General features: G+C 40.7%; 1 protein-coding gene across 1 annotated transcript in view; it reads left to right on the top strand.

Moving 5' to 3' along the window:
- alk (ALK receptor tyrosine kinase) overlaps positions 1-13,461 on the top strand; it is a 163,420-nt gene that overhangs the window by 134,719 nt on the left and 15,240 nt on the right. Inside the window, exons 8-15 of the mRNA XM_068751629.1 lie at positions 316-416; positions 2,082-2,242; positions 3,613-3,707; positions 5,693-5,797; positions 9,827-9,992; positions 11,226-11,373; positions 12,129-12,239; positions 13,211-13,352. Of these exons, the coding sequence (XP_068607730.1) occupies positions 316-416; positions 2,082-2,242; positions 3,613-3,707; positions 5,693-5,797; positions 9,827-9,992; positions 11,226-11,373; positions 12,129-12,239; positions 13,211-13,352 (1,029 nt within the window). The remainder of the gene's footprint in view (positions 1-315; positions 417-2,081; positions 2,243-3,612; positions 3,708-5,692; positions 5,798-9,826; positions 9,993-11,225; positions 11,374-12,128; positions 12,240-13,210; positions 13,353-13,461) is intronic.

The raw sequence follows: 13,461 nt of genomic DNA on the forward strand, positions 1-13,461 counted from the left end.
ACTGTAGGGACTCAGCTTTGTCTTGGTGACTATTAAGGGAGCATTAGGATTTTACCCTACATTTGGTGATTTTACATCTGATTTTATTCTCTGAATATTGTCTGAGATGACAGATAATCAATGTCATCTGGATTGTTCGGATGAGCAAAGCTTTTCTCAAAGGAATACGGTGTAATATTACGTATGCCAACGGCTCATTTTGGTTACATTAAACCTTAATATGTATTATGTATTAATAAATTCCAGAATTTGGGGTCTAAATGGAAAAAGGTGTGTGGCAGTCTACGTGTTTTACTGTTTGTTGTCTCTTCAAAGGTGCGGCATTCAGTGTGGAAGGCCAGTCCAAAGATCAGCGGAGCTCTGCTATACTGAGGAGCCCCCTCTTCCCTCCTCCTCTCAGAAACTCTCCATGCACCGTGAGCAAACATTTCTTTTATTTACACCACTAAAAAAAGTATCAAAATCGGACAGGCATGCACAATTTAGAACACTCAGCCCCAAACCCCAGACCCCCCAGCTGCTGTTTCTACATGTGTGAGCGTTCTGTTCTGTAAAAGCATATTTGTTTTATATCCATACCACTGCAAATTGATATTTTAACAAGCATCTTCAGTTTCTAGTCTTCTTTTTCCGAGCGGATGACCTTTGGCTTTCTTGATTAAATTGAAAGCTAACATAAGCAGATTATATAATTTTCATTTAAGATAACCGTAATGCTAAAATCCTGAGATAATGATATTTGTGACGTAAATCAGGAAATTTGTTTGAATAAATGATCACAATCACTTTCACATGTACTTGGAGCGGTCTGATATTCACTTTCCTGTACTTGGAGCCTTGATTGACAATGTTGCATTCAATGTTTGGAGTTATTTTAGAATTGCTCAAGTCTGTAAACTTTGGCCTCCATGTATACATTGAAGGGGGGACGGAAGTGAAGGGAAAAGATGGAGAAGCGTTGCAGAGTTTGAGAAGTCGAAAACAAGATAATGGGAGAGAACGAGGTGGAATAAAGTTTGTCTCCATGAAGGAAAAAGGAACTGGCAGTAAGGGGGACAGAGAGGAAACCCGTAGAGAGAATAATAGAATGTTGGAGAAGCTTTCTCCTTCTCAGGTGTGAATTGGAGGTGAAATGGGTGCAGTATTACACCATTGCAGGCTTTGCCTCCCAGCATCCTGGCAGACAGCCAAGGATTAGTCATCATTCCAGACTAACACTCTAAATCCTTCACTACACTGGACTGATTTTGTTCAATCCAGTTTGCCTGCTCTTGGACAAATATGTTGAGGATATTAGTTTTGGGCATTAGCTGCAGACCACGTTTACTTTCATGTCTCGCCCATTGTGCAGTTTGCAGGGTTTGTAATCTCATCGATAAGTACGATTCAAGTGCCCGGCGTGAATCCAATTGTTTGGGTTGTGATGTCTCTATATGTGCTTTACACTAATCTTTAGCCACCATCTGTTCCACTTAAATGGCGAAGCACTCATTTTTTCATTTACTCCAATGCAATGTTGTGTAGAGGGACATGGTCACAGTCCGTGCTTGTTAGCAAGTACTGGATTTCCTTTTGTCCATTTAATTCTTGCTGCTGACTGTGAGTCGCTTGGCTTTTAGAGTGGTTTACACCCACCATATCCCTCCTATACTGGCAAAAATGAGAGTGAGATGAGCTGAGGCATGAAGATAGCAAAGTAATCCAAATTAATTTGGTGGTTAAATTCTATTAATCTTAGTATAATTAGAAGCAAGCAGGTGGCTGCTGCTGATTGATTTTCGGACTTTCAACGGAAACAAGCCCGCAAGGGCTTTTTTGAAATGCTCCTCTTAGACAGGATGTTTGACGTTATTTGTACTGTAATACATGATACTGTGTGACTGTACTTGTACTCTAACATTCTATCTAATAAATATATTCATCATCATCATCATTTCAATGCAATATTTTATGCATCCTTTCCTTGATGGATAACACACTCGGCTAGACGCACTAAAATTATCCAAAGGATGATGCTGTGGTGTTTCATTTATGAGTCATGTTATTAACCTAAAATCTACATTTCCAATTTATTTCAACAGGTGAGATTTTTGCTGTGTTCTGGAGGCTCACAGAGGGGGGCGCTGTCTCTATGGATAGCAGAGAACAACACCGGACCCGAGGAGCAGCGCAAGCTGTGGAGCTCAGCCAGCGAACGGGGATGGAAACTGATCACACTTCCCCTTTACGGGCTAGTAGACTGGTGCGTCTCCACATTAACGAGGAGCCGGATTATATCAAGCTGTGTGTTCATGTTTTAATGGCAGCAGCCTGGCTCTTTAGGGGCTTTAAGAGGAAACAATCGATCAAACAAACCTCAGTATCAAACAATACTCTCACAACAAAAGAAACCTCAAGAAACCAAACCAAAAAGCTCTTCTCTCTTTTTGCCTCTCATAAATGCAGGTTTTCAACATTTACATTTCATTTTCTTTCTCACAAGACTAATGAATACTGGAGGGACTATATTTGTATGACATGGAACCTTCATGTGTACAGCTGTACAAAATATCTCCCCTTGCTCTTTTTATTCCAATCAACTGTAATAAAGAGAGTGGAAATCAATAAACAAGGCTCTAGTCTCGTCTTCCAATAAACTGATTCAACCTCAAAAAGAGAGAAATTAAAACAGTTGAGAAAAGCTTGTTCATCTCTGTTTTCCTGACTTTTTTTTTTGGCCATTCACGCTTGGAAAGTCATGCTCCCCTAAGAGTGATTAATTTTTGATTCCCGGGTTATGCAGTCAGCACTGCTCGCACTCTTAATTAGAATGTCATGTCTGCGAGGAGGAGGAGAACCTGTCTCTCTTTGCGCAGTGACCTTTGTAGAGCTTAGCTAGAATTAGAAATATGGCCTGTGCAGACTTAAGTCAGAACATTACACTAGAGTAGGATATGGTGTTACTTTTTTTCGGGGAACTGTGGGCTGACAGCAAAAATTGATACATAATATGGCTCGTGCTAAGGTTAAATCATTGGCATTAAATATTAACATTGATTATGGACCTCCAGTGTTGAATGACCAACAGTGTTGAAGGGTAATGCAATACCATATTGTCAGTCTAGTTGATGTTACTATCAGCTCCAGCCACAAATTAAATGGCAGGATCAACGCTACTCTCAGCAGTCAATTAGCATGATAAGATTAAAAATAGAAGCACCCGAAAAACCCTTATAGACTGTATTTTTTTTGAACAGAACGTCTAATTCCGTTTGTTTTCAGTATTTATGCGAAACTAAAGTGATTTGTGACAGACTTCATTTTCTTATTTACTATACAGACTATGATATTTTTTATGAATATATTTTCCAAAATGTCAAACTTCACCTTTTAAAATTTTAAAAGCAAACTCATACATTGTGCACCCATGCCTGTCTTGAATCTTTTGTGTGCATAAAACTATTTCCCGTGGACCCAGGAAATGTGTGTCTTTCCTCATTGGCACTCCATTCACATCCCCCCAAAAGCCAAACCTCAGAGGCATTTTTCTTGAAGCCCAATATATTCTTCCTCGCATCATTTTGTTCAGAAGCTAGACTGTGAGTTTGTAAAAACAGCTCTCTCCCTCTGCAGGTTCTGGCTGCTGTTCAGCATTGAGGATGGGCCTGGACCCAGTTCAGCCATCTCTCTTGACAACATCTCCTTCAGCATGGACTGCTTCCTGGCATGTGAGTACTAAAAAATGAGTCTGTCTTTTTCCACTCTTACTCCATTAGACCTTTGTTGAATTGTTGCAGGACCAATTATCCGATTGATTGACCGTGACAACTGCAATGAAAAAAATATATATTAATAATCAGGCATGGGCAAACTAAGGCCCGCGGGCCATATACTTTGGGCTATTTAATTCGGCCCACTGAACTTGTCCAAATTATATCATTAAATTAAATTTTATTATAATTAAATCATAATAAAATCTGAACATGTGTGTCAGAATACAGCTCTGACAATGGCGATTGTGTTTCAATGAATATGTGTTAAAGCCACTGCACCCTGGCTAAAACATTCAGGAAGCAGAAGCAGTCTCCCCTGCGTGCCTTAACATGATGTATTGAATGCTTATTACAAAACTGACCTTAGAGTTGACTTTTTTTTTCTTACATTTGAAGGCATAGTTAGTTTTTGTCAGTAGTCTAGCTCTTTTTGTTATAGAAATTACTTGTGAGTAATAGAAACTATTAAAACTATTGAGCTACTTTTTTATCAATTCAAACTTTCAAATTCGATTGACATGCAATTTAATTTGCAATCATGGTTGTGGAATAAATGGGTAAAAATGTGTGAGGAAAAAAAAGCTGAACAGAGAAATTATTATGCATAAAATGAGCTCTTCGGCTGAATACGATATGAGATAGTGTTGTTTCTTCAACCTGGAACGGACTTTAAACACTTGACTGGGTCAGAGACTCGTCATCTCAACAATCATCATTTTATGAGATATATTTGCACAGCAATTTTTATTTCTGAGAATCGCAGATCTGGTATGGCTGTGCTGAAGTTTCATCTATCTCTCATTCTCCATATGACAAGTTCTTAATATAGGGTAAGTATCTATTACCTACAGCAACACTTGACACAGTCAAATTTTAGCACCGATCAATCAGGTCTGATGATGGGAGATGCTGAAGCTCAGCAAAATATATCGTTTCCAAGAGTGATGATGATGGGAGGCCCGACATTCCACTGTATATGTATTTCTCCCAGCCTCATCAGCCATCTTTTCATTTGCATGATTCATGTGAAATTATGATCAGTAGTTGGAATCAAAATATATTTTCAGAAATTAACAGATAAACCAACGTTTTCGCTGACTCCCCCCTTGGTGTCTCATCTCTGTAGCCATGTAAAGGCTTCATAGATCTCCACATGCAACGAAAAGGTTGTCCTGAATTTCTGCATCAACCTCCTTCTGGAGAATTTCAAAACTCATAGGCTTTCACAATGAAAATGTTATTTTGAATATCCCTGACTAAGGGCTAGAGAACAAAGAAAAAAGCATGCACACGAAATTAAAAATGCAGTCTTTCTCCTATGGCAGGTTGACTCAGACTGTCCCTACTCTGATAGACTGCCTTTGTTCACGTGTGTTCGATTCGCCTCGGTTCGATGCATGTGTTCGAACTCCGAAAATGTGTTCAACTTCCGAGCCAAACTCCATCATTGTTCGATAACCAATGTTCCACTGTATATATGGGTTTGTGTGGGTGGGTGGGTGGGGGGTATGTGGGTGTTCGTGTGTGTGTGTTCCTATATCTTTAAGCACAGTTGGCAGGTCATGTGCCTGGAAGACTAAATTCTGGGGGGGGGGGGATTTGTAGGAAAGAGATCAAGCTTCCAAAGCGCTTATGAGCTGAGTCTTGGCAAGAGCTGCAGGCTTGATGAACTGAATGTGCTTCCCCATCTACTGCACAATGGAAAAGAGACAGTTGGAGATGAATGGAGTTGCTTGTTATGAATTTATCTCCCTCTGTGTTGTCTTCGGTGGTACAAATGATAGAATGACCCCTCCTGGTGGTTCCACCATTTCTGTGACAGTGTGTCTGGGGTGCTTCGTCTTATTGTAACATAAACGGGATTTTATTGCTGTACACACAAATGAACACACAAATGAAAGTGAAAGCTTTTTCAATTAATGCATTATATTTCATTTCAGCCAATGGCGAGTTTCCACCAGTGGCCACCAGCATAACCAGGCAGCCAATCACATCAACCAAGAACATTTCACCCCCATCCATTGGAAGCCCTGTCTCAGATTACTGTAAGTGTAAAAACATGGAAATAAATAACAAACGACCCTGCTGTATTCTGTCTTCTCACCTTTGCTCAATGTTAAATCTGCTTGGATGCATTGATGATTCTCAATTTTCCTTCAAGAGCTGAGCATAGGCTGCAACAATGCAAGTGTGTTCCCTACTGGTATGCACTATGTCCATATCTGACAGAGTGGTGCAGGGATCTCTTTTGGCAGTAAATGGAGCAGGACGGGCAGTTTTGAAGCGTAAAACCCTCCAGTTTGTTTCCTGAGAATGTCAATGGAGCCGCTTGCATCCACCTGACATTTTCCATTTAGCACACCCTCACTTATGGCTTTAAAAAGGTGAAGACAAGCAGGTATGCAATTTCTACATTGGAAGTCATTCACTAGATTTACTTTACTAGATCAAGTATGCTCTAAAACATAAACCTTAGCTGGTTGCATTGAATTGCTGGGGGTGTATTGGACTTGAAGCCTTCAGTCAACATGTTTTCAATGTTCTATTTCTTTTTTTTATAATTACAGAAAACAAGATACTGATGAATGTGATCCTAGCATGTGAGAGCACTGTCAAAACCAATCATCTGTTTGGGGACATGCTTAGTTATAGTTATAACTGGTCATACCAGACGAGGAAAGCAAACCCCATCCTCTCCCTGACCTTGGGACATCCAAGTGATCTGGACACAGATTTGAGACAGTGGGTGGAGGACATATTTGAAGAAAGCCAATGCCTTGCCACAGCCAGAGGTGACAGAGACCACATTCGTTTCCTAAAAGAGATTATTCCCCGACATAAATCGTTTAGATCTTACCTCTCTGGAGTGGAGTGCTGGCTCCATACTTCCATGGCTCAAGTGTCACATCAAGTTCTGTCACGCACTAAAACATTTTTGCCCATTTTCCCCGGAAAATTATAACCAAAAATTAACTTTATGCAGGGAAAATTCCGTACAACGTCAACGGGCAGAGTGCAGACATGGGGACACATGCACGCATGTGCACTCTCATTGTGCGCGATTTCTTCCAGACGTGTTTCAGGAGGTGATCACTGAACTACGCAAACTACGAAGGATTGACTTGATGGTTTATTTAGCTGTTTTGGGGTTGATAAGGACCCAAAATCACCATAATAGTGTAGAAACATGGGAAAAGTGAGTTTTTCACAATATGATCACACTCCTCCTGCATTGTGATTATCATAGATATTAACTTTGGGGGAAATAAGTTATACATTTGTTGGTCGATTCAAAGACAAAGCCTCAGGTGATTAACATTCGTCAGGCATCTCCCGTTGCCGCTCCTGGAGGTGATGCTTTACACTCGCAGGGCAGGATGACAACCCTGACGAGAGTTTGGCTCAGCGGACCTGTCGCTCCAACAAGGGTCTCTTCTAACCTCAACACATTCATCAATGCCTCCTGTCGCGCTCTGCTTCATATCTGGGCCGAGCACACGTTGTTTCATTCTCCTTTTTCATTTGCTTCTCATTTTCATCATTTAAAAGCTTTTCATTAGCTGTCCGATAGTTCACATTACCTTCCTGCCGGCCAGCCTTTGTTCTCTCTGTCAGCGTTACCTCTGATTTCAGTCTGTTGCCAAACTTCTTCCCCCTGTTATTTTTTCCTTCACCCTGACTTCACCTTCACTCGTGTCTTTCTTTTTGCTCTCTCCCCTCTTCTCCATTGATTCCCCACTATTCAGGCAGCATTTCATTTCTCACCCCCGCCACGCTGTTTGGCACCTGCTTCTCACAGCTGACTCATCAGTCGAGTCAGCTGAGGAAGTGACAAAGTTAGTGAGTATTCGTTCTTTGACTACCTCTGCTGATGGAAAAGGAATGTGTCACAAAACTCTAGATGAGCTCTGGGCCTATTTGTGTGTGTGTTCGAGGGTACGTTTAGTGTTTTCAAGAGACATTAAAACACTGCAACGATGTAACAAAAACCCCCATCATCTTCAAACCTTTATCTATAAAGGTGACATAGGATGTACGAGCATTGTTGGAGAACAGTTTTAGCCTTTATGGTCATGTTTATGTGTATTTCTTGTATTCTTTGCCCTGCCTTTATGTGTTGCATTATTTCCTGTGTTCTGTGTCCGACCTCTTTCCCTCTCGTTGTCACACCTGCTCCTCGTTCCCTTCGTCACCATGCCTTCTTAGCCCTCCCTCTGTCGTCAGTCCTCTGCCAGTTCTATGAACCTCACAGTGTTGTTTCTGAACCTTTGCATGTTTTTTCACCTTGTCTTTCACCTGCTGATTTAGATACCCCGGCGAATTTTAATCCCTGTGTTATGTGACGTCACTGATGACACGTTCATGAAAGTCAGTTATAGCAATACCAAGATAAATGTAGTGTCTTCCTAGTGTAGTGTCGGCATGTAACCACATTGTGGAATTCAATCTGGTATGGAAATTCCCTACAGTACCGAACCCTTCTTTGGATTAAACCATTCTGACTCTTTACCGTCAGTCTGTGCCTCTGCATTTTGAATCCATACCATCCTGTTCAGCGTTCTTAACATTTATACGCTCACTAATAATCTTCAGAGAGGAATCTGCTCATAAACACTCGCCTGCAGCTATTGGATGGCTAGCGGTTGTTACTTGAAGGGAGAACATTAGTCACTCAGACAGATATGAGACTGACAACAAGCAGTGCTATGCAAAACACGCTTCCATAATTAATTGGACTCTTGAGCCCCATAAGCTTTCTAGTTAGCATTTAGAGACGTTCATGGAGCGCCAGCTTTGATCCATCTCAATAATTGCTGGCCCAAGGAGGACATCTGTCACCAGGAAAAAAAACAATAGTGCTAAACTGTGTAATATTTTATCTACAGTATGTTTGCGGTTGTCTTTTGCCTTTCCAATAAAAGGTGTAAATAGTTCTGTCATAATGATAACCTCATAAATGGCCTTTTCTTTAATGGAGGCAATTTTTGCTATGATGATGGCAAACTACCAGTGGAAAAGTTCACAGAGAAGGAGATCTATATCATTCATTCATTTTCCAACCGCTTCGTCCGTTATCGGGTCGCAGGCCAAGCTGGAGCCCATCTCAGCAGTCAATGGGCGAGAGGCGGGGTACACCCAGGACAAGCCGCCAGTTAATCGCAGGATTTATATCACAATCAGGCAAAATCAGACTGTCCAGGGAGCTGTAAGAGAGAGAGTGTGTGTGTGTGCTGCAGGTTGATGTGCACACCACTTATTAGAAAAGACAAACATCTTTGGGGGCACATCTTGTTTGTTCGGCCAAGAGCCTATCACAGACTGGCTCATAACAGCATTTGGGTTGTGTGTGTGTGTGCGTGCGCGTGCGCGTGAACCCACTCATATTGATGGACCAACAATATTGATCAGCGAAGCCAAACTGTTCCCTGGGGAGATGGGAAAGAGGGAGGGAGTGCCTGATGTCAAAAGGTCAAGCTCACTTTACATAACAAAGGTCTCATCCATATCCAGCACTGAGAGTTCACCTCTTGTTCAGCCTTTAGCGTATCCCACCTTAACTGAGTGACATGTCAGTCCCACTACCCACAGTGGGATTTACATCTGAAACCCTGTTTGGCTTTAGAGCCTTTTCTGCTCCAGTGATGCGTTTATTTTAAGTGTGTGATGAAAATACTTACTTCAGTCATCGGTTCACTCCAGTTGGCCACAGCAGTGTTTTAGTGCTACGCTGTGGAGCTTTTGAGAGCCTTTTTGCATCTCAAATGAAATGTTGGTGAGGAGACGGGCACACCAGAAGCAGTCTCCAGGTTTGAAGTGAAAAATATTTGACATCCGGATTTGAGCAAGAATACTTTATTGATTGAGAGAGGAGCAGAAGGAAATGATGAGGACTACATGCGAGACAAATGGAATTGTAATGATTCTATGGTGCGCACTGAATATCTCTGTCTTTTTTATTGTTGCCTATATGTGTTTTTTTTTTGTGTGTGTAAATACACAATGTGTGTCTCTACATGCAGTCTCCATTAAGAAACACATGTTTTTTTCCTTTTTGTTTTTTCCTTCATGTGCAGCCAAAAAATGGATATTTCAAACTTGCGGTGCTGTCGGATCTGAAGGTCCAACTCCCACGCAGTGCCTCAACTTCTACAGGAACAGAAACATCAACGTGACAGTCGGCACCCATGGGCCCTTCAAAGGAATACAAATGTGGCAGGTTCAGGAAACTGGGACCTACAGGTACAGCTGTTACTGGAGTGTGAAACCCCAGAGCGCACTAACACCAGACACCACTCTGTTGCCTTTTTCACACTGAGATCACACAACAGTGCCTCGATTAAGCTCTCTTCTCTGCCAAGTTATTTTTGCTTAATACCAACTTTTGTCTCTAAACGCACAACTTATTTTGTGCATCAAACAGCCAGAAACGTCTTTACTATCAGAATCTTGCAGGAGGGAGTAGAGGCTGGAGGTATTGCGGCTAAATATCGTGAAACAAACTCTCCAAAAAAAACACCTACCACTGTAGCGAAGGTTGTGGCCTCCCAAGTAGCTCAACACTCAGCCTCAGCACCTTGACCTCAAACTGTGCCCCGGTGAAAGATTAATACTGGAATATCCACTACCTTGTGCTGAGATCAATATTCCTCCTGTGGATCTTCATGACAACAAGAGGCTTAACTTGTATTTGACTTGAACGGTTCAAAGTTAAATACCTCTGAAAGCTGGAGACATCCCAAATCGACTCAAAACACACACACACACACACACACACACACACACCATGAAGCTCAGCCAAAACCTTGAGTGTAAAAACACCCAACTAAAAAACGTATGGACAACACATGTCCCAGAGTTTTAGCAAACAGCATCTGTCTCCATACAGCTCCACCATCTGCAGGCCAAGCCTGTAGATGAAGCTGAAAGACAGTTGCAGAGATGAATACGCGCTCTGCATGTCCCAAAAGTCATTAGGCAAACAGCTGAGGTAGCTACTGAGCACCGGGCAGCATTCTCTCTCTATTCACCAAGCACCACCAGGGAAGAGAAATATTGAATCCCTCCCACAAAAACTATCAAATTGGGTTTTTGTTCTGGCAAGAAAACTGGAACTTTTGAAATTTGTGTCTTCTGCTTCAAAGGTGTGTCTATTTTTATGTCTTAGTCTGTGTACTTGTGCCCATGCAGACACTCTGGGTCAGTTTTGTATGTGTGATAGAAGACTGGCCAGGGTGAAAGTGCTGAATTAATTTTGTATTTAGTGATGCGGAGCACTTCATTGCTCACTGGATGACTGTTAATCAGCTTTAGAATATTATGAAAACTAAATTACAACTCATGACATCATCACCTTTACCAACAAAAAATGTAACCATCATCTGCCTTCTAACAGTGGGGTGATTGTCCTGCTGACTACTTTAATGTATTGCTTGTATCAGTGTGTTTATTTTATTTTTTTCAATTAAACCCCAGGATCACAGCCTATGGTGCAGCTGGCGGTCGAAGCGTATTGGCCATGAGCAGGTCACATGGTGTCTACATCACGGGAGACTTTCTGCTCAGGAAGGGTGAGCTGCTTTACATCCTGGTTGGACAGCAAGGAGAGGATGCATGTCCCAATGTAAGTCTTTTTTTTTTTTTTTTTCGCTGTAGTTCTATAGATAGAATGCCACATGACACTGAAACACCAACATTATAAAAAAAAAAACTGATTCAGTGTATATGAATATACTTTAAATTAGCCGTAAATGATTTGTGCTGATAGGAATCAGGAGGTGTGGTCTACATAATTACAAAATAAGATTAAAGTTGCTTATAAATTTATTGTTAAATGGCTTTAACTTTTAAAAATAATTTTAAAAAGGTCTTTGTGGAACTAGTGTAGTTTTCTTCTATCAGTTAGCTAAATGGTAAGAAATACAATTTAAGTTCAATTGGGCTGACACTCCAGATCCAGTTTGAATTTAAGGGATTTAGAGGCAGAAATGAACAATAATATTAAATGTTTTCATTCATGTGTAATCACCTGAAACTAAGCCTTTTACTAAGCCTGTACTTCTCCATTGCTAGCCTCAATAAAAACATTGCATCTGTGGTACTTTTCCTCAGCAAACTAGTGGAAATGAGTAAAAAAACAAAAAGTCTTTGGAGATATTCTTTGCAAAGGCCAACTGTAATCTATACATTTAATTAACTTCAACCTATAATTTAACAGCATATTCACAGTATTCCTTATTCACCTATTAATCTGAATTCCTCACTGTAAAACATTTTTTTCCTCATAATTATGATCCTACAATCTTAGCAGCGACGTAGCTTTCTCATAAAGAGCTAACTAGCTAAAAAAAATATGAAATGTTCTTTTCTCTCATGCAGTCCAATGACATGTTGAACAAGATCTGCAAGGAACAGAGCGGCCCAATGGTGAACAAAACTCTTGTGAAAGGAGGTGGAGGAGGAGGCGGAGGGGCCACCTGCGTATTCAAGGTGAGGACAAGCAATGAGGTGTCCAAGCAATGACACATTCAGGGACAGGGGATATTTTATACTGGTTATTGAACACAAGTAAATAACAGGGATTTTAAACTGTATAGCATACAGTGTGTGAATGTGGTTCCTTTTCTGTATCGGTAAAATGCTCTGTACCAATCTCCAATTTATATTATTGTGTTCATATTTTGGGCCTGTCGTTATTCATTACTGCAATGATCAAGAAGCTCTGGAGTGGAGAGTGCACCATTTATTTTGGTGTCTGTGCCCTCATCACTGAACAGATAAGGTGATAGGTTAATGTTCCACTAATCAAAGTTTTCATGAATGAACAATTTAGCATTTTGGGAAATACATGAATTGGTTTCTTTCAGATTAAGATTAATACCAGCAGCCATTGGTCTCACTCATGGTTGAAAATTTCTTGGCCGAGCAATCAGGACTGGCTGAGAAATATGTTGTTTCAGAAAGCATATCAACATACCACTTAATATGCCAGAAAAATATTTGATATTTCCCAGCTCACAGCATGTCCGGTGCAGTATGCCAAAACGCCATGTCCTGCTGAATTTTGAAGTATGCAAGCCAACATGCTTTTCTATCAATGTCTGCACTATAATTATATTGTTAATTATATTTTATCTTGTCTTTGTTAAATTTAATCTGGTTTACCTTAATTTTGTTTACTTTATCTTATTTAGCTTGTCAGGTTTGACAATTTGAGTCTTATTTTAATGATAAAATTATAGTTTAATTTAGTCACTTACTTTGAACAAGTTTACCTTAGCTTACTTTTTCTTAATAAAGTTTACCTTACAGTTTTAATTCTCAAGTTTTAATGTTTTAGAAAATGTCTAAAAGTATTTCAGGTTAATATCAAAATTTCAGAATTAATTCTCTCGTCTGAGTTAAAAGCCAGTGAGTGTTGAGCTTCTGCCTGGATCTAACTGTGAACAACAATGACCCAGTTGGACAAGGAGCAGCACATACCCCTTATCGTCGCTGCTGGGGGAGGTGGCCGGGGCTACAGCAGCCAATCAGAAACCCAGCTCGAGCAGATGGACTATCGCCCCAGCCAACCAGGACGCAATGGGAGGTCCTATGCTGCAGGTACCCTGCACACAGCTTTGGTATAAGCGTATGAGCAGAAAAACAAAATATTCAAATGTGATGTGTATCAGTGACAGATCTTGATAATAGATGATGTGTGGTGTGTGTG

Source organism: Brachionichthys hirsutus, chromosome 18, assembly GCF_040956055.1.
Source record: "Brachionichthys hirsutus isolate HB-005 chromosome 18, CSIRO-AGI_Bhir_v1, whole genome shotgun sequence".
Taxonomy (NCBI): Eukaryota; Metazoa; Chordata; class Actinopteri; order Lophiiformes; family Brachionichthyidae; genus Brachionichthys; species Brachionichthys hirsutus.